The sequence below is a fragment of the Barbus barbus genome, assembly GCF_936440315.1.
Source record: "Barbus barbus genome assembly, chromosome: 13".
NCBI lineage: Eukaryota > Metazoa > Chordata > Actinopteri > Cypriniformes > Cyprinidae > Barbus > Barbus barbus.
This window is the reverse complement of record NC_136741.1, coordinates 15,915,591-15,940,730: the sequence shown is the minus strand read 5'-3', so window position 1 is coordinate 15,940,730 and position 25,140 is coordinate 15,915,591. Positions and strand designations below refer to the sequence as shown.

At 35.1% G+C, this 25,140-nt stretch overlaps 2 protein-coding genes across 2 annotated transcripts; both read right to left on the bottom strand.

Annotated features, from left to right (window-relative positions):
- Positions 1–1,137: 1,137 nt before the first annotated feature.
- Positions 1,138–2,676, bottom strand: smx5. Its single transcript, XM_079432530.1, has 5 exons — positions 2,587–2,676; positions 2,098–2,165; positions 1,953–1,983; positions 1,806–1,865; positions 1,138–1,563 (listed from the first exon to the last, which is right to left on the bottom strand). Exons 1-5 carry the CDS (start codon positions 2,587–2,589, stop codon positions 1,438–1,440), a joined length of 288 nt encoding a protein of 95 aa, XP_079288656.1. The 5' UTR covers positions 2,590–2,676; the 3' UTR covers positions 1,138–1,437.
- Positions 2,677–4,824: 2,148 nt separating this feature from the next.
- inpp5d (inositol polyphosphate-5-phosphatase D) lies at positions 4,825–24,214 on the bottom strand. Its single transcript, XM_079431694.1, has 27 exons — positions 23,883–24,214; positions 23,142–23,205; positions 19,393–19,528; positions 19,045–19,210; positions 18,752–18,892; positions 18,554–18,644; positions 17,908–17,985; positions 17,741–17,818; positions 17,222–17,345; positions 16,731–16,837; positions 16,459–16,561; positions 15,308–15,504; positions 15,006–15,123; positions 14,798–14,894; positions 14,556–14,694; positions 13,071–13,179; positions 11,599–11,687; positions 11,411–11,492; positions 11,230–11,319; positions 11,002–11,112; positions 10,789–10,868; positions 10,620–10,707; positions 8,045–8,191; positions 7,864–7,927; positions 7,555–7,767; positions 5,639–6,075; positions 4,825–5,421 (listed from the first exon to the last, which is right to left on the bottom strand). Exons 1-27 carry the CDS (start codon positions 24,020–24,022, stop codon positions 5,369–5,371), a joined length of 3,342 nt encoding a protein of 1,113 aa, XP_079287820.1. The 5' UTR covers positions 24,023–24,214; the 3' UTR covers positions 4,825–5,368.
- Positions 24,215–25,140: the final 926 nt, after the last annotated feature.

Sequence of the window (25,140 nt, the reverse complement as noted above, 5' to 3'; positions counted from 1 at the left end):
AAACCGAGAAAAGCAGTCGTAATAAAAATATGCTGCCAAACGTATCCTTTTGTGGAGATCACGGGCGCGTTAGGAACTCGAAATGACGCGGAACGTCAAAACGCTTCTAAGAACACGCCGAGTTTTTTTAGAACCAGAAACTCTGTTATAAAAAGGAGAAATATAACACCTACCATTCTCATTAAACTCCGTATATGTTTACTTTAAATGTAACCTGCGAGCGTGTCAGTAAGGCCTCGAATGGAAAATCAACAAACGGCTGATAGCAATTTGTCTCAATTTTGTGCTTCACCTGGTTCAACCAAATTAACCATTTAAAGTTCATTGGTGAGCTAATGAGCGAATCCTTCGACACTCTGTTAAAAGGTGCTCATAACATTAACATGCTAAAATTGTATAAATTTGAGACCGTTAAAAAATGCGATTATTTCTACATACAATAAACTTTTAAACAAACTTTAAAATGAAGCAACACACTGCTACAGCCAAATGTTGCATTAGGTTTGTGTGTGTCAAATAAATATGCTTCACAGTTTTAGGAAGAAACTAGTTGATAGCAATGTCATAAAAAATCTTATCCACAGTCCCAAGGAGTACTTTTAGAACACTGTAAATAAGTTGCATATTGACAAAGATGAATGGATCAATCACTTTAATAAATTTAAAAAAAAATTAATTTTATGATGTTTTGTTGTTTTAGAGCACAATGCCAAATAGCTTCTAACCATTTAAAATACAGTACTCCACTACACTGTACAAAGGAAAAATAAACACTAAAAATAAAAACTTTACATACACATTGTTCCTACACCTTAACCACTATATAAACATTTTAAGCTGTGCAACATATGCTTTAGCTGCATCCAAAATCACATACTTCCCTACTATATATACACACAGTAGGCCAAAAACTGTATGTGAGACAAGTGGAACGTCCAAATTCAAAGTATTCATAAAGGAGTGGTTAAAAAGTAATCTCCAGCAAGACTCTCAAGAGCACATACGATTGCATGAGGCCACAAGAGAGGATTTGTGAATGGAAAGTGAAGCAACAAGTGACACTGGTTGGTCTCATAATATATCATACATAGGACTTAAAACAAATAATTTACATCTGAACTAGAATAACAGAAAGTAGACCGTGGAAGAAAATACTTTATTCCTGTATTAGTAGGTTGAAGAACTTAACTAAAACAAAAGTCATTTGGATGCAATACAGAACCTTCCAAACATTATTAAAAAGCACAAAACCACTACTAACGCAAAGTCATTCCCACTCAGTAATGGGCCTCATATGACAACAGAGGTAAATGAATATCTAGAAAAAAAAAAACTTTACATAAGTTTCAGGTAGAAAAAAATGCATTTAACCTACAAGGCTCCACAGACGATGCTTGTGAACAGCCCAACAAAAAGAACTATTGTCAAATGTAAACATTATTGTTTCTGTTGCATAGCTTCTTTGCGTGCAGCATCCTGTAGCAGCTGTGTGTCCACTTCATCCGCAGGAAGCTGAACGTATCGCACTACTGATCCACGGATGAAGCAGTTCTTCACCGACAACTAAAAAGAACAATAATAAAGTCAAATATAGTCATTGTTCTCCTGAAGGTGTTCTCTGTTCAAATTCAATATGACATTTCATACATGACAGACTGAGGTTCTAGGCATAGACCAGACAACAAGTGTTCTTTTCTGATATTTAAGTTTTACTTCTCTTTATCAATTTATATTGAGTGATCGGGGTTTAAACGGTATGCACACTTCCTTATCTAGAACAAAGAACACACTTTACAAATTCTCACCATGTGTGGATATTTCTCTGGATCAGTGACACTGATATCGGTCAGTTTGATGTTCAGATACTGTGAAAGAAGAACATGCTTAAATTTTAAACTGAAATTGATTCAATATTTGCTTGTATTTCAATAAAGCGGAATGTGCAGCCATACTTGATCAACTGAGTGTAAGGTTCCACAGATGCTGCAAAATTGACATTAAGAATGTAATGAGTTACCACATAAATTACACTGTGCACAATACTATATTGTAAAAGGCCGTGGTAACGTTATATTAAAAGGAAAGTGCTTAACTTACCTCAAGTCATTTTTGAGCTCCACCACAACATCTTTGCCAACCAAGGACTTGAAGAACGAGTAGAAGAGCTGAGGAATTAAAAGTTTGAATGTTACATTCAAATAAAGGCCTGATATAAGAATAAAACTTGATCAAACGATATGAAAATATGATTAAAGATGTGAAATACAGTACAACGTTATACACAATGAACGAAGCCATCTAATTGCATTCACTAAAAGCAGTTTACACTGGCTCTAAATGACTCTATGCGAAAACATTAAAAAATATCCGGTGTCGATTTGAAATGTAATTAAAAGAATAACAATACAAATTTGTTTGCGATTGGACAAGTTAGCTAGCCGTTAGCAGGCTGCTGCCATCATTAATTCCTCGCCAACAGTGGTGTGCACGTTTTAAATATTGCAAACAGATTTATTTGGTCACTGCAAAATTGTTTATTTTTTTAACGGAAAGCACTGTTTGTTATTGCTAAACAACAACACTTACCATTTTCACGCGGGTTTGTGCTTCAGATCACATACGCCATCAAAAAGAGCTACCGGGTTCCTTCCTCGTGCTTCTATTGGCTAGACAAATGAAGATGCAACGCTCCCATTGGTGGAGGATGTCTGCGTCATCTGTAACGTTACGCATCGCGGAAAATGTCATACAAACACGGAATAGGAAATAATCTATTAACGAAAAAAATCTTATATAATATATATATATATTTTTTTACATATATATAAAATATGTATATAAAAAAATAAATGAATGCCAGAAATGAACTTTCACTGTATCCACACGGCTTTACTAGCAAACATCCCGTTGTCCCATTGGCCCTCCTTTAATAGGAGAATCTCTGGTAATTCGCCCTTTCACCAGCAGATGGAGGCAAATAATAACAAAACACGGGCAAAATTATTGGGCCATTCCACCGAATGGGTGCCATTTCTGTCCCCAGGACATTATAGGTACAAACATGCATAAAAATGAACTATAAAATACATTTTATTATTAAGCAAAGTGTCCTGCACATTAATCTAACTGCAAATGTAAAATATATAATTAAAAAAATTATTAAAAACTACCTAAAACACTGAAAATATAGCATTTGTACATGTCCCCAGTGTCTAACGCTAAATTTTAACATTAAATATGTGTAAAATCCTTCAGAAATCATTTTTATTTAGCATTTTTGTGTACCTCCATATCCCATCTTTACTTTAAATACATTTATTTCAAAATAAATGTATAATATTTTGGATAAAATACACATTTTAATCGTGTCCCCAGGTTTTCACTCAGTCCTGTTACCCTAACACATTTCCCCCTCTAAAAAACTGGGACAATTCCACAAGACACATTTTCAACGTAATATTGCAACATCTGGATCTTCTGAAGGCAATGAAATGATCAAAAGCATGTGATCTTATTTTCTTTTCTGTATATTTGATGATATTGTAACGGTGGCTGGGTGCGTCATTATAAATATATTGTCCTGTTACCTAAATTATTTCTTAGATGTTACTTGTTTATTTTAAAAATACAAATCTGTGGTGAATCACTATAATTTGCTGAGTATTCTCATAATATTAGCATGTACTCCATGTGGCTCCATTATATGTATTTGCTAATTTTATCCTAAAATCTCAATCCTGTTACTCATATATCCTATACTCATATATAGCAACTGAGTAAAAGTAACAGGAGTAAGTGTAATCAGATTTATTCGTGTAAATATTAGGCTACATCCATATTAATCTAGATAAATTGGAAAATTCATCTTTTTCTCAACGTTTTGTCCTTTTATACTTTACTTACTTTACTTACTTTTGTCATTTAGCAGACGCTTTTGTCCAAAGCGACTTACAAATAAGAAAAAGTAACTAAAACTAAAAAGTTACAACTCTATAAATACTATCTACCCACATATTTAAGAAAATAAAGAAATTAAATAAAATTAACACATGCATATAACAACAACATTTCAATAATAAACATATCAATGAAAAAATTAAATAAAAAGCTACTACTATCCCTTGCCGGTGTCCCTGCCCGGTGGAGTCGCACGGTAGAGTCGATGGTCTTTACACTCTTTACTTTTTTACTTTTGTCATTTAGCAGACGCTTTTGTCCAAAGCGACTTACAAATAAGAAAAAGTAACTAAAACTAAAAAGTTACAACTCTATAAATACTATCTACCCACATATTTAAGAAAATAAAGAAATTAAATAAAATTAACACATGCATATAACAACAAAGTCTTTTTTTTTTTCTGAAGAGTTTTGGAAACAAATGGCACCCTTTCGGTGGAATGGCCCTATTTTACGGCCCATATAACTTTCGCCCTGTAGTTGCATAAACTTCTTAGAGTAGACTTACAAGATAGCGTAGCGTAGCAGTAGTCCTAACTTTAATTTATTTTTTATTTTGGTGATATATGTGACATGCTATATTGGTCTAATTTGAATCGGAGAAGCAAGATTGATTACCAATTGAGATTTCTACATCATCTGAAAACTGAATAAATAAGCTTTCCACTGATGTATGGTTTGTTAGAATAGGACAATATTTGGCCGAGATACAAATATTAGAAAATCTGAATCTGAGGGTGCAAAACAAATCTAAATACTGAGAAAATTGCCTTTAAAGTTGTCCAAATGAAGCTCTTGGCAATGTATAGTACTAATCAAAAATTAAGTTTTGATATTTACGGTAGGAAATTTACAAAATATCTTCATGGAACATGGTCTTTACTTAATATCCCAATAATTTTTGACATAAAAGAAAAATGGATAATTTTGACACATACAATGTATTTTTGGCTATTGCTACAAATATACCCCAGCGACTTAAGACTGGTTTTGTGCTCCAGGCAGGGACACATATTGTATAACACGATGGAAAAAGGAAAAAAAAAAAAAAAAAAAAAAAAAAAAAAAAAAAAAAAAAAAAAAACTGTACAACAATTTGTTTTATTAAACTATTTCAACTGTTCAATCTTCTCTTTAATAAAAATGTTTTGAGCAACAAAATGTTTAAACAGAAGCTGATAGAAATGATTGCACTATTTATGATATGCAGTGACATTCAAACTGTGAAACATTCATCATTTTAAAATCAATATCCATATTGCAAGTTCTTTGTCTTGCTATTGTTTACATTTATTCATTTTAGTACTCCGAGAGCTTATGTCTTATGCCCAGTACTACAGAGTCTCAAGTATCAGATATGAAGCTCACACCAGCGCTGACAGCTCTCTTGCCATGACGCATCAGTAGAAAATCATTTTAATGGCCGACCCATCTTCAGCTGTGGCGGTTGTGTCTCATGATGCCCTGAGGACAGACATTGCAATTGAAAGAGAAGGGAAAGGTATTTAAATGAATATTAAATAAAGGCAAATTTCACAAATAGACATTTCAAAACATTATAATCAAGCTGTTTACACACAGCCCTTGCAGCTCGCTGTCAGTTGACCGATGACCGATGTCAGTTTCGATCCACTGTTATCCACAAAGAATGAATGTGGAGAATATACTGTAGCTATCATACCGTCTTTGGGTTGGCCTTGTCTGGTTTGTTGCCGTAACTTGGATGGAAGCTCAGAGCTGTCTCTGTAGTCTCTGGGCTTTGGTTGAAGCTCTTGTGGCTGCCCAGAGCGAGACTTTATAGGCACCGGAGGTCTATTAGGCCCAGTCATGCCCCCTTCAGAGCGAGAAGGCACCACTGGCTTCTTAGTGATGTTCTGGGGTTGTAGACCACTGCTCATGGTGTTTGTGGCTGATGATGAATGGGGTTTGGTTTCTGAACAGGTGAACGAGCGTAAGCGAGGGGTCGGAACAGGGTGCTGGCGGTCAGCATCAAGGTCTGTTTTGGGAAAGGAGAAGTGAGCATCTGGAGGAGGGAGATGGTCCTTACTTCCTCGCGATGAACTCATTGAGCCATAAAGGGGATTGTCAAACATCTCTGGAGGCTGCCCATCCTCAGATCTAAAACCAAAAATAACCACAAACATGTAATTTAGTTGATCAATCTATAATAAAAGATGCAAACTGTCAGCTCTTCTTATAACAAGCAGTCATCAAAAATAATATTTTAATTGGTATTAGTAACAGATCAACATTTTAAAATTCAAACGGACAGAAAATTGTATAAGCATTCATTTAAATGTATAAAAATATATTAGGAGTGCATTATTAAAATTGTGTGATTTTTTAAATTAAAAAAGGCACTTTAAAATTCTATACTATTTTTCTAAGAAATAAAAAAAACACTAAAATCAAATTAATTGTTTTAAATAGTTTACAAATGAATTTAGGCATCACAACATTATAATATACCATCTAAAAAATAATTCATTTTGAAATTTGTGTTATTAGTTTTGTGTATTATGTGTATTGTGTTACGGTGTTATTAAAATTAAGTGTTTTTAATTATTAACTTTAAGCGAGTGTTACATAATGACAAAGATAACCTTTGCTATGCTTGTCTAAATTAAAAACATTTGTCAGATGACCTAAAGGATGTTGATGAGATAAATCAGAACCAGAATTTTAAAGGAGATAAACGTGTGTGTGTGTGTGTGTGTATATCTATCTATCTTCATATATCTCTCTCTCTATATCTATCTACATCTCTCTCTATATCTATCTATCTATCTATCTATCTATCTATCTCTCTCTCTCATATCTATCTATCTATCTATCTATCTATCTATCTCTCTCTCTCATATCTATCTATCTATATCCACAAGTAAGCTATTTTCTGTGAATGTGAGATTTCCAATTCATTAGCTACTATACTGTAGATAAATAAGTGTAACAACGGCAAAACCAGTATGTTTACAATTACAGCAATGCATTAAAACAATATTATAAGAAATACTAGTTTGCAATACCAAGCTGTTTTGTACTGCTATAGATAACTGGAAGCAAATGACACTGGACGTCTTGCACATTCATGTTACAAATGTGACCCTGGAGTCTGGACCACAATATCAGTCTTAAGTGTCAGTTTTTCAAAATTGAGATGTATACATCATCGGAAAGCTGACCAAATAAGCTTTCCATTGATGTATGGTTTGTTAGGATCGGACAATATTTGGCCGAGATACAACCATTTGAAAATCTGGAATCTGAGGGTGAAAAAAAAAAAAAAAAAAAAATCTAAATATATTAAAAAAAAGGCCTTTACAGTTGTCCAAATTAAGTTCTTAGCAATGCATATTACTAATCAAATTAAGTTTTGATATTTACGGTAATAAATTTACAAAATATCTTCATGGAACATGATCTTTACTTAATATCCTAATGATTTTTGGCATAAAAGAAAATTGGATAATTTTGACCCATACAATGTATTTTTGGCTAATGCTACAAATATACCCCAGCGTCTTAATACTGGTTTTGTGCTCCAGGGTCACATATGCCTGCATCTGCTCTGAAATTAAAAATAAGGTGAATACTTACATAGGGTTTGAGGTCTTTGTAGTTGGGCTGGATGTACCATGGTCATAACTACTCTTTTGTGGGGAGAGATTGCCATGTGTCATGTCTTTTGAGGATGGCCCTGTTCTTGGGGACATAATGTTGCTGGGGCTCCTGTCTGCCTGGTTATTGCTCTTGTAGCCTACACCCATATAACTGGGGTTACTTATATCAGTGGCGAGGACTGAAGAAGACCTTGAAAGAATGTTTAAGTTATTTATTTGTACAAGCATAATCTAAGCTTTGTGAAGAATGTCAAAGTAAAAAAGAGGGAAGATTAAAATATTTTACATTTTGGTATTATCTCCCGATTTGCCTTTACCAGCTCCTGGGTCATCTCCGACTTTAATGAAATCTGGAATAAAGAAACATAATCTTGAGGAAAGGAACATAGCCTCGATACTCGGGGAGGAAAGCGTTATAGCACAATTTTGAACTGGCTCTGCTGTACGGAAACAAACTGTGCACTCACCATAAAGCTTCTCTGTCTGTTTTCCATCAGATTTGGGAAGTTGAATGCCACCTGTTAACCGACCTGTGCGCTCACCATGATGTGTGAGTTTGATACAGAACTCGGTGTAAGAGCTTTCAGCAGAACGCAGAGCCACACAACCCTCACCTACAGACAGAGCACAGCGTGACTGATTAGATATAGGAATATTCCAATACTAATCAGATTATTGTCTTATTCCAATTACATAAGCATCATGTACACACATGCTGTAATCTGATTAAATCAATATTCCAGTTTCTTGAAATCTGAATATGACAAATGGCATATGTCTGTATTAATCAGAATTTTGAGTCATGCTAACAGCTTATTCGGAATACTCACTGTGACTGAACAAACTTCTTCTTGACAGAACATTCAACGTTTGTTCAGTTCATTTGGAATATTCTGATTACATGTTTACAGGTGTCACACTTCACCAAGAAGCACGGAGCAAGGAGACGAGGAACTTAGCAAATCTAGAGTCTTTAATAGTCCAACGGGGAACATAGAGCACAAGACATTCAAGAATCGACAAACACTAACTGAAAGGACTGGGGCTTATAAACACAGGGTAATCAGGGAGGAAGACGAGACACACCTGGAATCAAATTAACAATCAACATGAGGGAGAAACTGGGTCACAGGGAACACATGGAGAGCAAAACACACACAAAACAGTCCACAATCCTGACAACAGGAATATCCCAGTAGTTGTGGTGCATATAAATATAGCTGCATGGACAGAACCAGTTCAAGATACAACATACAGAAGTACATTCAACAAATACACTTACTTATGTGTTTATTCTTGGTGGCTATTTTTTTTAAATACACACTGCCATTCAAAAGTTTGGGATCAGTAAGATTTTTAATGTTTCTAAAGACATTTCTTCTGTTTATCAAGGATGCATTTATTTGATCAAAAATACAGAAAAGAAACAGTAATGTGAAATATTATTACAATTCAATATAAGAGTTTTCTATTTTCTATACTGTCAATAAAAAATATTATCCCGCACACTATCAGTCCATGCTAAATATAGAAATGTATTACAAAAAACAGCGACGTTTCGGTCCACTGACCTTCATCAAGCATATGCATATGTCCCTTAAGGGAACAACGTTTATGGGTAATATTGAAAAGTACTTTATTGGATATTTGAGTCCTTGTTAGTCATGACGTATGAGTTGGTGATTGGTCCACATGTAGTGTCAATTACATTCATTGGTGGTGACTGTTTTTAAATGTCTTGTCTGTAATAGTATACATATGCTTGATGAAGGTCAGTGGACTGAAACGTCGCTGTTTTTTGTAATACATTTCTATATTTAGCATGGACTGATAGTATGCGGGATAATATTTTTTATTGATTGGGTTCGACATCGTTGTTGGAGTGTTTTTCCTACGTACCTATCAATTTCTCAGGTGTGCTGAGTCTGTGTTGATTGAGTATTTTCTATACTGTAAAATATAATTTATTCAAAGCTGACTTTTCATCATCCATTAATTCAGTCTTCAGTGTCACATTATGATATAAATTATTTAATTTTTTTTGGAACCTGTGATACTTTTTTCTTTGATTCTAATGAATAAAAGTTAAAAAGAACAGCATTTATTCAAAGTAGAAACATGTTCTAACAATATACGTCTTTATCATCACTTTTTATTATTTTAACACATCCTTAATGAAAAAAAAAAATCCTTTCAAAAAAAAAAAAAAGTGAAGTGTATATTATTACAAAAGATTTATTTTATAAATAAATGCTGTTCTTTTTTACTTTTTATTCATCACAGAATCCTGAAGAAAATATCACAGGTTCCAAAAATATTAAGCAGCGAAAACCAATATTGATAATAAATCAGCATATTAGAATGATTTCTGAAGGATCATGTGACACTGAAGACTGGAGTAATGAAGCTGAAAATTTAGCTTTACATCACAGGAATAAATTATGTTTTAAAGTATATTAAAATAGTAAACTATTATTTTAAATGTAATACTGTTTTTTCTCTGTATTTATGATCAAATAAATGCAACTTTGATGAGCATAAGACCAAAAAAAAAAATCTTTCTGATTCCAAACACAAATTAGGTTAACCATGGAAAACCTATTCATCTATATTTATTTCAATATAACATCAATGAAACGACAATGATGGCATGCAGGTATGTGTAATTAAGTAAAGTTAAGTTACCTATGACTGTTTTTCTATAGTAATCTATGGGAGAATGATGTTGTGACAGCTCCAGCATTCTAGTGAAAGGTGTAATATGTCAGTGTAAAATGTCTTGCTTCATTTTTTCACTCCTACTGATATAGCCAAGTGCACTCAATTGCCATGTGCTGATTGGAGAACAAGTGAGCAAGTTTGGACACAGCAACAACAACAACAGTTGGTTTCTGTTATAGTGTTAATCTTGACTATTTTAAACAGAATATGAACCATATTCAAAAAATTATGTGCTTGCAAAGTGGTCAATGAGCAATAATGAGAGCTACTAGCCAGCTCAAATTACAAGCATATAAATTCACACATGTAAGGTAAACATACCATATGACTCATCGCAGTCTGTAGATTTAATGCAGATTAGAATGTGCTGATCAAGGAGGTATTCTGGGTCCGCAATTATGGGTGTGAGCTGCAAAGCAATTTCACAAAGATTATGTAAACGTGGTGGCTGAGCTTTAAATGTATATGTTTTATCAAACAAGGCTTTTACCTCAACTTGTCCGCTGAATCGTACTTTTATCGAGCCCTCTGTGTTCTCTTGGTTTTCTCCTTCAGGACTCTTTACAAATTCTAGAAATTGAATTGGAAGTATTTAACTTCACTGTAACTCATTTGTTCTTACAAAAAACAAAGTGGGGGGTTCAAATGATTTGTGATCATTTATGATATAATAATTGAAAGTATAATGGCAATGGCTCCTCACTTTCCAAGCAGCTTGAGTGATACTCGATGAAGAACTTGGTCTTTGATTTAGTCAAAAGAACAGCCACGCAGTTCATGATTTTTATAGCACCCTGAGCATCCTTTGAGAGATCTGTAAAGAGCAAAAACGATTAGTACGTGCAACAGCACAAGACAGTTGGCAGGATGTAACAGTTCTATATCTAAAGGAGGGGATTGTTGTCAAAATTAAATATTTTCAAGATCATACCATTTTTGGAGACAAACTGAGAAGTCACCCCAACGTCAAATGTGGCAAATACAGGGGAATGGTCACTTGTCATGATGTCATTAGAGCATCCTGAAATGTCAAAGAGTGATTTTGGTTAATGTAATGTTTTAACTGCGTTAATATTTTACTGGAACTTGCATTTGATATTAAATGAACTAACCATATGAGTTGCAAACCACATGCGCCATAGGGTAGGACTTGCGAAGCACACGGTCACACCATGAAGGCAAGTTGTATTTTGTCTGTTTGTGAGATCAAATATTTATGTAAAGAGAATTTTCATCACTAAATTAAAAAAATACAACTTTCAAAAGGTTGTTGACATGGATTATGGCTTTCACACTGTACCCCTGTGGCTTTGGCTTTAGTGTAGGCATATCTTTCCCGTGTCTCTCTCTCAAAACGATAAGTGGGGGCAAATGTTATCTCCTCCTCCTCTGTAAAATATAACATAAGAAACAAAGATTAAAAACGATGGCATGTGGTCTTGAGTACAAAAACATGCGGAATGGAAAAATGGGGGGGGGAGGGGGGGGTCAAAAATGAAAATGAAGATGCTGAAAGATGTTAAAAGAGAAGTAGGTGGCTATACATCTATCTAGCACATTTACATATAAAAAACATTTAAATAGTAGTGCAGTGGCATACAAACATCAAGCTACATCAAATGTGGCATAATATGCCTTTGTGGCATTTATACCATAAATACCCATGTTTCTACTCTGTAGTTAAAAATTTGGGGGTCAGTAGGATAATTTTGGACGTTTTTGCATTTTTTCGTGATAACCCTAACCCTAACCCTACAAGAGATTTCTAGTTCTTTTGAACTTTCTATAAAATGATCCTAAAAAGAATGATCGTTTCTTCAAAAATATTAAGCAGCACGACTGTTTTTCTAACTTATTTTAAAGATTCATTTTTGGCATTTTTGCCTTAATTATAACAGGACAGGACAGGTCCTCGAGTCGGGATTTGAACTGCCCACAAGGCTATCGATGCCGACAACTTTTCTAAATTGAAACTGGACTGAATCAGCATATTAGAATAATTTACGAAGGATCATGTGACTGAAGATTGGGGTAATGGCTGCTGAAAATCCACCTTTACCATCACAGGAATAAATTACATTTTTAAATATATTAAAATAGGAAAAAGATATTTTGAATTGTAATATTATTTATCAATATTACTGTTTTTACTGTATTTTTGATTAAATAAATGCAGTCTTCATGTGCATAAGAGACTTCTTTCAAAAACATTTTAAAACATTTTACAGACCCCAAGCTAGTGTATGTTCCTTCTAATTTTGGTTGATAGTACCCTTTATAGTAGTTTGATCATAGGCAGTGCGCTTAGCCCCACTGGAAAGGCAAGAAGGACAATACAAATTGTAAAATAAATACATAAATAAAAATCCTCAAAGAATGGTTTGGATTACAGTTAGTAAACCTCCAGTTAACAGCATAAACTTCCTAAACTTGGTCCTAAACTTCAAAAGGTGGTCCTGTGTTGATGTTTGTGATATTTGATACTTAAAAACTTAAAATACTCCCCTTTTCCATAATAATTCTGTAGAGAATAATTCTGTAGAGAAATGCTAAGTGAGCCATTCATAGGTGGAAGTGTAAAAATTGTGGCTCTGGAAATTTCAACACTGCTCGGTTTCTCTGACTGGCCAGACATAGCAACATTGGCTCAACTAAATGTGTGAGTTTTGGCTAGGACTACCTAAGAATGGACACTGAGTAACCTTGTAGTTGAGTAATCTAAATCTGTCAAAATTTATAGTGGAAATTACAATCATGCACAAGTGCTCTCACCGTAGTCTAAGAAGACCTTCTCCTCTTCCCTCTCTATGTTCAGCTGATCTCTGGCCAGGAGTTCCTGATACTGCTGCTGTTTGATCTTCATTACAATGTTCTCAGCTTCCTGCAAAAAGCAAACAACTTTGCAAAAGTTCTGTCTTTTCCTGTCAGTTGACGTCAGGAGCCGCTGTACGTGACAGCTCTGGCTTAATAGAGGAACTGCCTGCTCTGAATACAACTACACTCTCCAAACCACAAAGGCAGCTTATGCCTCAAAGTATCATAATGTGGGTAGCTGATGCATAATGTTGAAAAACATTGTATTAAAATAAGATTTGCGAGCTATAGCAGGGATTCGTCTATTTTTGTTGGATTGCTTTCTTTTCTTTAACCTTAAGGCACTTGTTCATATGATTTAAAATGAATTTCAGTGGAAATTTCATTTATAAGTTAAACTATAGAAAAAATATCTCCACAAGACCATTATAAATGGTCTTGTGGTGTGACAAACGATTTAGTAAAAGTACAAGTATTCCATGTTGTCTATCAATTCATATGAGCTCATGATATAAGTAGTGCTGTCAAACGATTAATCGCAAAATGAAAGTTTGTTTACATAGTGTGTGTGTGTGTACTGTGTATATTTATTATGTATATATAAATACACACCCATGCATGTATATATTTAAGAAAAAATGTATGTTTATATATGAAATATATTTATATATAATATAAATTATATGAATATAAATATATACATATAAATCAATGTAAATATTTTCAAAATATATACTGTATGTATGTGTATTTATATATACATCATAAATATACACAGTACACACAGATATATTATGTAAATAAAAACGTTTATTTTGAATGCGATTAATCGTTTGACAGCACAAAATATAAGCAAACATAATTCTAAAAGCAGGACATGTCAACTTGATATCAAGTCCTTTGTTTTATAGCATGAATTACTTTTGTGATAAAACATGTTGTAAATTATCACAACAGAGACATATTATTAGTATCTGATACAAAACAGAAAAGCAGCTTCTTTTATGGACAGATCATTTGTTTTGTGTTTGCATTTGACAGGCATTAAATAATAATAATAATAAGTTAAATATTTTTTTATATCACTTTGATATAAACAAAAAGAAAAGCGCTACATTTTTAAAACATTGGGGTGGTGATGGCGCAGTGGATAAGACACATGCCTTTGGTGTGAGAGACCCGGGTTCGAATCCACTGTGAGACACCAATGTGTCCCTGAGCAAGACACTTAACCCCTAGTTGCTCCAGAGGCGTGCGACCTCTGACATATATAGCAATTGTAAGTCGCTTTGGATAAAAGCGTCAGCTAAATGAATAAATGTAAATGTAATGTAAATGTAAAACATGCAACTTTGAGTATATTTACAGTAAAAAAAACATGCAAAGTATTTACAACATGCAACATGCTTGAATATATGCTGATGAACTTTCATTTTAACCTACCTGTGATGGTAAGTCAACCCTATAATTCAGATCCCCCAGCCAGAAGAGGTGTGTGAAGCGATGTGTGATGTCAAAAGGATTAACTTTCTTATCTCCCAGATTCAGAAAACGCAGAATACTAACATAGTTCTGGTTTCGTCTGGAAAAGGTACAGTAATAAGTTAATAATTATTTATTATTCTTGTGTAATATATGTCAATGTCTCATTTGTCACACAAAAATGTTTTTGGGTTGTGGCTCACCTGAGCTTCTTCTCGCTTCCTGAGGTCAGGTGACTGTTGACAAACCCAAAGGAGGTTCTATTAAACATAAAAGACACCCCCACTGCTCCTTTATTCCCTATAAACACACACATACACACACAATCAGCTTTTGATGTACAAGGAAGAGCGGTACACTGCTAGTTTTATGATTCCTAATTTTTTTTATGGAAAAAAGCTTTAAACAAACCCAGAGCATTAGCTATGCCAGTCTTAACACTGTCACAGAAGACGTGAGAGAAGCGGTTCTCATGTTCCGGCTTGGCTAGAACCACAATCCTTATACTCCACAGTGTCTGAGTGGCTATCTGTTAAAAACCAAACACACAGCTGTCATCATTTGACTTATATGCTAGGTCATTCAATACATTTACATAAAATAGATATTCATTTCATGGCATTTCTCCACTGAGAATAAAAGAATGATCTAGCATAATATGCAAACAACATAAGGCACCTGAAAGCCTTCATGATGGGTTTTGTGTCACTTACCGGTTTGAAGCTAATGTTGGTTATATCTCTAAGGGCTCCCCTAACTGTCTCTATCCAGTCCTTCTCTCCCAGCGGGTCCTCCTGTGTCCCAATCACATAGATATCATGTGGGATTTGACTGGCTGTGTCATCGTGGGTTTTTCCCTGACCCTTTGACTGGAACCAAGAAGTGATGTTTTGAGGTGGATTCGCATTTCCTAAAAGGACAATTCACTTCACTTAAATTCACAGTTCACTTCATCTCTAGTTACAGTAAACTTCATATTTTATACCATATAAATGTCAGTACTTGGAAATTAGGGGAAGAAGCATATTATACAAGGCTTACTCTTTATTAATAGTGTACTTTAAATCTGAAAAGTATATATATATATATATATATATATATATATATATATATATATATATATATATATATATATATATATATATATATATATATATCTAAAAATATATATTTGCAGACAATACAATATTAATAAAATAAAAGGCTACTTAAGTGTACTTAAGAGAGTACACTTGCATGACTTTTTGTAACACTTGTGTACACTTAAAAAGTTTACTTTGTAAAAACGTCAAATTAAAAGTTGTATTTTACAGTAAATTTTAAATAATAATAGTTTGGCATGCTTTAAAGACACTTATTTGAAGTGTTGACAACACACTTAAGCACATATAAAGCACTTGATTATAAGCTTAACTGTAGTGTGTTGCTTGATATTACATTTATAGTATAGAAATGTATATGTGAGTGTATACATAGAAATGAACACAATTAAAGTGTATTTTAGTTTACCATACATGCTTTTCAGTACATTCATTAGTACACTTCAACTATATTTCAAGGACAATTTAAGTTGGTCAAAATAAGGGTCAAAAAAGCAATCGGCTCATTGCATTTAATATAAGTTTAAACTATATTACATTTGTTTATTTGTAAATAACATGCCATTAAATGTCTAAAAACATTACATTTATTTAGCATTTAACTAGATTCTTTTAAAGTATATTATTTCCGTAGTAAATACTCTTTTTAAAAATATGCTAAAGGGTTCTTTTTCACAATGCTCCAAAAAATAGTCAGAACTGAGGAGAATTTGAGAAGCTTTTTTGGACTAAATAAATGTAAAGGTTGACTAAATGTATTTTACCCATGTTCCAGGTGCCAACAAAAATGGTTATCATATCCGGCTCAGGTTTTCCTGAGTGCTTGTTCTTCATCTGCTGTAGAAGCTGGCAGAAGCCTTCTCTTTTCTAAAAATGTGTTTGGAGATACACAGTTACACACAAAGTCACATTAAAACACGTAAAAATATGGAAACAGTATATTTCGGCTCATATTGTTCATTTTTGTGGCTGCCTAAAAAAACTTCCATCTGAAAACTTTTTATCGTTAGTGTAACATTAGCAGTAGGATTTTTACCTTTGTGTCATCGAAGACAAAGTCTTTGCGCTGGGTTTTTTCCTTTTCTGTCTCTACCACCAGTACTAGTCTGTTGTGCATCTTCTGTGACTTCACCAACTGCAAAACTGAAATTAAGAATTCGCCATGTTCCCATTATTTATTAGTTAATAGGTGATTTCACACATTTTGGTTACACAGCTCTCAGGAATACTAGATTCTGATTGGTTCATCACAGGTTTTTTATATATTGACCATCACTAAGCTGTATATGTGACAGTTGTCTCTTAAAACCATTGTTTCTCTGTGACTTCTTTTGTCTTACATAACTTTAACTTGCATTACTTTAACTTATTTAGTTATCGCAGCCCTTCAGGATGAAGACCTCTTTGCGTCTGAGTTCCAATCTTCCTATCAAGGCTTATTTAGCAATAAAGCCCTGCAGACTCATCTATATTGAAACATTGTCATTAATTGTGTGGTTGTATTAGTGATGAAATGGTTCAGCATACTTTTATTGTGCACATAATATTTGTCCTCAGGTCCATCTTTGGACTTCTTGAAGTAAACCTTCCCGCCGTCCACATCTACTTTGAGGTACATTTTGTTTGAAATACCAAGGGAGTCGCATTTTACCTGTTAGCACAGAAAAGGACAACATAAACACAACAGCCAAACAAAGTGCAGTATTTCTGTTGTACCTAAAATAGCGTTACAAAGGTTCTCTATGATGACTGTGTGCAAAGGCAACCAATCCAAACGTCATCTCTTATCTAGCACATAGGCAAACTAGACTCTTTATAATTTGCATGTGGTTTTGGAGAGCAAAGCAGCAGCAGTGAAAATGTCCATGCTTTAATTTTCATGACATCATTACGAGCAGGAAGGAGGTCACAGGTTATGACTTTCACTTTGAATACGAACAGTGATCAAACAACATACAGTATATACACTTGCATATACTTGTGTTAATCTACTAAATAATTACATTCCTTTATATTTAATAAATATTGTTGAATTGACTTTCTTACTTCGAATATCACAGGAGGAATAAGTGACTTTCTGTGCCCTCCATCATATCCCACAGATTCAAACACAGCATGCTTGGTCTGTAAAGAAGATGTGATAGTCTACAATAAAGTTTTCAGTAGGAATATTGTCATGTTTGCTGTGATCCATAAACAAAAAACAGCAATACCTTGTCTTCTACTGAATATATAAGCTTAGTCAATTGCTCCAGTTTGAAAGCCACAGACTGATTTGCATCTCCAGAATGCTGAAAAAGAAGTAAAACCAACAGATATATTTTTAGAAATTTGGGGCGAAATTAAATTAAATTAAATTAACTAATATATATATATATATATATATATATAAATACAGTATTTGATTGTCGTTTCTCATTGTTTGATTTCTTCACTTGTCTGTAGGGGAAATGGAGTGTTGTAATACTTTTGTTTAGTTCTAACGTCTTTAACTGAATGGTTTATTGAGCAATGTGTCTCAAAATTGGATGTAATATTCAAATATTTATCAGCTACAAATGAAACTTATTTTGAAATGTAGTATGTACCTCTAAATTGTGTGAATCAGTAAAAAGTCAATTACAAAATGTATTGTTATTGCAAGCTATCTGACTACCAAGGTTTTGACACGCACACAAAAAAAAGCTGTGCATTAAATCAGATTTTTGATTGCATTTTCTAACTTCCAATTATTATTATTTTTGTCCTGTAAATTCTTTATATTTTTACACAGACACTGACAGAATCAACTGTCACTTCAGGAGGGTGGAAATTTGAAATCAGGAACGACACTTCCTGGTTCGACTCATTCTTACTGACCTGACTCCTTAGCCTCCCAGCTCCAGGAGACAGCGGTTGATCCAAAACTTTCTGCAGTGCCTCAAGACTTGGAAGTGTGCGGGCAATTTCACTACAAAAAATAGAAGGAATGTCAGTTAAAGTTGATTACATACGCAATGGATAAAATTCAAAAGGGCATCCAAGTGTTTCAAGATATATTTTTCACACTATTTGTACCTGTTTAGGTTTTTGCAGATACTCTGTGTGAGCTTTTTAAAGTGGGGCAGAGTAGGGTTGCCATTCTGCGCCTGCTCTGCATCCAGACACACAGAAGTGCGGAAATACTCCTGGATGGATTTCTGATGGTCCTCTGGTAGACTGGATATCAAACATCAAAATCATTAACACGCCAGAACAGTGCTACTCACTAAAGTGACTCTAAATTAGTCTAAATCAGCCCAAAATCATTAAATCATAATGTATTTAACAAGAAATTGCACTGAATAAAGTAAGATAGATAAATCGCGTACTTTGATATGTCGATTTGCTGCAAACGCTGGAAATAGGTGTCTGAGATGGAGAGGCAGGCAAGCTCAGTTCCCCTATCGGTTCCTCTAGGCAAGTCACTATGGCTGTCTTTACATTCATTACTTGTGATATTCCTCGGTGGCAACTGAGGCGGCAAACTAACTGGCTCTGTAGAAACGGAGATTTGACCAAATTAATGAAAAAAATTGAATTCAAAGCTTACATTTATTGTGAAATAGTCTCCAAACATACAATGGGGTCAAGAAATTATGATGAATAATGAAAAAATTTAATTCGAAAATTCGAAACAGACACGAATCTATGGTCAAAGCTTATTGTGATTCACTTACCTGCTTCCTCCTCCGGTTCCTCCTCTTTCTGCACAGCATATTGAAGACGTGTGATCAGACCCATGTTCTCCTTATAATACGCCTCCACCAGATCTGGCAGCAGAGAGAAAAACCGAATAGGAACTCCCTCTGATGCCTGCAAGAAGATGAACACGAAAGATCTGCTATTCTGAAGACTAAACAAGATATACCAAATTTATGGCCTTTTACGATATAAAAACTCCTTATTTGCTTAAACATGCACAACACCCTCAGTAATACTTCCAGTGCCTCTCTTATTTGCTCTTCCTTTGTCAGAAACAAATTGCGGGACATGGCATTTCTTCATTTTGCATGGCTTCTCTAAAAAAAGTGCTCAGTTGGTGCCAAATAGGTTTTATAAGCCACTGTTTTCAAAGGACTTTGGAGTATAAGCTCTTAGTCACCTGATTTGACTTACAGTACGTCTTGATGCTAAGCAAATGTTTTGACCCAATTACAGGTGCTGGTCATAAAATTAGAAAAAGTTGATTTATTTCAGTAATACCATTCAAAAAGTGAAACTTGTATATTAGATTCATTCATTACACACAGACTGATATATTTCAAATGTTTATTTCCTTTCATTTTGATGATTATAACTGACAACTAATGAAAGTCCCAAATTCAGTATCTCAGAAAATTAGAATATCAATTAAGAACAATGCAAAAAAAATGATTTTTAGAAATGTTGGCCAACTGAAAAGTATGAACATGAAAAGTATGAGCATGTACAGCACTCAATATTTAGTTGGGGCTCCTTTGGCCTGGATTACTGCAGCAATGCGGCGTGGCATGGAGTCGATCAGTCTGTGGCACTGCTCAGGTGTTATGAGAGCCCATGTTGCTCTGATAGTGGCCTTCAGCTCTTCTGAATTGTTGGGTCTGGCGTATTGCATCTTCCTCTTCACAATACCCCATAGGTTTTCTATGGGGTTAAGGTCAGGCGAGTTTGCTGGCCAATCAAGAACAGGGATACCATGGTCCTTAAACCAGGTACTGGTAGCTTTGGCAGTGTGTGCAGGTGCCAAGTCCTGTTGGAAAATGAAATCTGCATCTCCATAAAGTTGGTCAGCAGCAGGAAGCATGAAGTGCTCTAAAACTTCCTGGTAGACGGCTGCGTTGACCTTGGACCTCAGAAAACACAATGGACCAACACCAGCAGATGACATGGCACCCCAAACCATCAATGACTGTGGAAACTTTACACTGGACCTCAAGCAATGTGGATTATGTGCCTCTCCTCTCTTCCTCCAGACTCTGGGACTTTGATTTCCAAAGGAAATGCAAAGTTTACTTTCATCAGAGAACATAACTTTGGACCACTCAGCCGCAGTCCCGTCAAGATGCTTCTGACGCTGTCTCTTGTTCAAGAGTGGGTTGACACAAGGAATGCGACAGCTGAAACCCATGTCTTGCATACGTCTGTGCGTGGTGGTTCTTGAAGCACTGACTCCAGCTGCAGTCCACTCTTTGTGAATCTCCCCCACATTTTTGAATGGTTTTTTTTTTTCACAATCCTCTCCAGGGTGCGGTTATCCCTATTGCTTGTACACTTTTTTCTACCACATTTTGTCCTTCCCTTCGCCCCTCTATTAATGTGCTTGGACACAGAGCTCTGTGAACAGCCAACCTCTTTAGCAATGACCTTTTGTGTCTTGCCCTCCTTGTGCAAGGTGTCAATGGTCGTCTTTTGGACAACTGTCAAGTCAGCAGTCTTCCCCATGATTGTGTAGCCTACAGAACTAGACTGAGAGACCATTTAAAGGCTTTTGCAGGTGTTTTGAGTTAATTAGCTGATTAGAGTGTGGCACCAGGGGTCTTCAATATTGAACATTTTTACAATATTCTAATTTTCTGAGATACTGAATTTGGGACTTTCATTAGTTGTCAGTTATAATCGTTAAAATTAAAGGAAATAAACATTTGAAATATATCAGTCTGTGTGTAATGGTATTACTGAAATAAATCAACTTTTTCATGATATTCTAATTTTATGACCATATGCAATCTGACACATAGTAACAACAAATACCAAAAACAATGATCTAATAATTGGTATCTGATGTGGAAAACCACACAGTCTCAAAATAAGCCCATTTATAGTACATACTTCGTTGTCTGTAAGCCAATCAAAACTTATAGTCCCTAATTGTAATATGAAAGTCTCTTCGTAGTCATTTATTTGGCCAAGAAGAAACGTTAGGGAAAATGGCAGCGTTTTTTAGTACTGCGCACAAAATAATTTAAACATCATCCATCTTAGCATGGCCAATCACAAGATGTCCGACTGACAACAAACGACGAGCGTAATCTTAGCATGAAAACCTGCCACGCTCTCATACTATGGTTTAAATTTGAATTTGAATTTATCAAATCTAATTCAATAATATGACACTTTTTTGAAACTTTCCTTTCAAGGCGGGGTGCAAGAGGAACCCTGTGGTTTGCTTAACACCCACGCTGATGGATAATTTAAAACTGAGCCAGTGCTGCAACGCAGGCTTGAAAGAGGAAGAACTGTGGTAGAAAGACATTGAAGGGCATTGCACAACTCTACAGTTTTCGGTTTAGCCCCTGTCCCTTGAGTGCAGGTTACTTCGAAATGTAACTCTGAGAGAGAACAATGCAAATTATAGTCAAAGGTCACCCATTTTGCTTTCATTATTTTGTATGTCACAAGTATAATAGCTCGAATAAAACCACCAATTGGTTTTGCAGCTGCACAGTCACCAATGCTTGCTTTAATGCAGTGTACATAATAGATACTAGCTTGACAGACAAGACGCCTACACAACGCTCTCAGGGAGTCTTCGGCAGCTGAAGAGCCAACTGTCACAAGGTCACATATTCATATCCAAGCACAAGATAGTAAATGGCTTGTATGATGCCAGATGTTCTATGCAACTAGTCATAAAGACGGACAGTGTTTTGTCAAGTGACCAGCAGACTATGAGCACAACACGTAATTAGCAGTGTACGTTTTGCTCTTTGTGGTTTTATTCTATTATTTTTTCACTTGACCACCATTTTTGTGCAGCCAGGAAATGAATGGTGTTGCAGAAAGAGTCAAATAATTCAAATAAATTAATAATAAATGCCAAAAATTAAAATAAAATACTTAAATCAAATAAAAAACGTATGAATTTCATTGTAATAAAACGTAGGCATTTATTTGAATGAAACACACTTTTCTTAAGCAAAACATTTAAAAAAAGAAGCTTCCAAATTAAATAAACAACATATTTTTCAAATAGGAGACAAAATGTGAACATTTTCCAGTTGTCAGAATTTAATAGAACATAGAGGTGATCAACCTGACCTGTGGTTAACTTGTAAAATTGAGCGGGAACGATGGGTTAAACGTGAATTTAGATTTGAGAATATCTCTAGATATTTGCAGATGCCACTTGGATTGATATTTTGTACTCCATGAACGAAATTGCTTCATTTTTACTGTGATTTATGCTTCATGATTTAAGTGGCCAAATACTTTTCAGAGCCATCATAAAAGCTTTATATATTCACAAAAACAACTAAACACATCGTTCTGGCAACTTTCGAATACTTGACGTCACAAGCAGAAATTCCTCAGTGCTCAGAATAGTCTTCCAGCGCACGCAACACCTGTCTGCGCGAGTATGAAAGCAGAACTATTGCAGGACGCTTCAAGCCAATGAAACACCAGATGTCAGCAACGTCTACCAGGTACAAAATAGAGAATTTCTTACCTGGACTGATAGTTTTTTATCCTCGTTTGGTAATATTCTGTAGGTATACACACAGTTTTGGTACCTGCAAAAGAATGAGAAGGTCATTTGCATAGCTGCAACATAAATAATGCAAGAATAACATATCTTATATACATCACAAAATGAACATAAACAGTGAAACGGGCCATTCTGCAGGAAGCGGCAATTATGAGGAAACCCCTTACCAACTTCCTTCAGTCTCAGTCAAAAGCTGTTTGTTAATATCTCACTGTACAAGGAATCACACTGAACATAAACGTAAACTTTTTTTTACTGCATAATTTAAAGAAACATTTGCAAAACACTTCACCTGAACTCACATACAAGGAAACTAAGGTCAGTTTGCAAACAAATAGGCCTCTGTTTTGTATATTGATACCAACAACTATAATATAGTTTTTGGAAACAGTTTGTATGTAGTAACACATTACCTGGTAATTAATTTGACAATATGCACCCAAAGTAGGAAGAAGGAAGCCATTTCTAAAATACGTGATTTCAAAAACCTTCATGTTTATATATATTTGACACAAATAAGGTTGTATTGCCAGTGCTGCAAAACTGAGTATGTTTGATATGATGCATTTATGACCGACTCAATGCAAATGATCCAATGCAAATATATATCTCGAACACACTTAAAGATCCAAAACTTTCATCGACAATATTAGTGACAGCATATGTGCCCCTTCATCTGAGATGAACTGCAGGAATACTCACAGAACACAGAGGGCATAAGCTCCCTGTATGGATTCGCTGTCCCGCAGGAGGAAGCTCCCATCCTTGCCTGCTTTGGAGAGGAGGTCCTCTGCTGTAGACCGAGTGATATTGCCATGGTACCATGGCTGGTGAGAAAACATCCTTTCCAAAGACTTTTCCCTTCCTCAGTCTGAAGACACCCAGGTTATTTAGTGCCCGGCAAGTTTTCAAGAGCAGATCAACATGAGGCCACCTTCAGAGTCTCACGGTTTGTTTCATGGCGTTGTTAGAACTGATAGCCGCTCCTGCTCTGTCTGGCTCTAGGCTTGCTGTTTCTCTCTCTTCCTGTTAGTGGGGTGAAAGCTGCAAAAAGGAAGCTGCCACAAACACAAGGGTGAACTTCCTTATTCTGTGCACACAGAGTTTAAAAACTCACAGAGAGTGAGCAAGAGAGGAGGCCGAACAGCAGGCTTGTTCACACGGCCCTAACACCTTTTTTTTCACCACAAAAGAGATGAAAAAGGTGCATGTGGCACTGTAGGAGTTTTCAGTACATTCTTTCATACAACATCAATGATTAACCCTGCTAACCAAAACTATGAAGAGCACAACCAATGCAAGTGTCAACTTAATAGCCATAAAGTAAAGTAGAGAAATGTAGATAAACATTTACAGTGTGAAAGGCTCTGTTGAGAGATTAGGAATTTATATTTTTGACCAAACCACTGGTCCTGAAAGGGAAGTGACTTTTGGAGCACACTTGCAACATCTTCAGTTATGCATCAGCATTTGCATTTATATTAGATGTGCGTTGATGGTACAAGAATGTGAAAGTTCAGTAAACATGACATGATGGAGCAAGTTCCCTTTTAATGCAGGTGTACGCTTAATACGGTAATACACTCTCGGAAATAAATAAATAAATAAAATTGTACCTTTAGGGGTAAAACAGCTCGTCACTTAGGCAGTACCCTAAAATGTAAACAGTAGTCCCTTAAAGATACATATTACTTACTTTACTTTTAGTTATTTAGCAGACGCTTTTATCCAAAGCGACTTACAAATAAGAAAAAGTAACTAAAACTAAAAGTTAACACTCTGTAAATACTCTATACACACCCATTTAAGAAAATACAGAAATTAAATATAATTGACAAATGCATACAACAACATTTCAATAGTAAACATAAAAAGGGAAAAAATAAATAAATAAAATAAAAATAAAAAGCGATACTTATATTCTCTGCCGGTGTCCTAGCCCGGAGGAGTCGATGGTCTT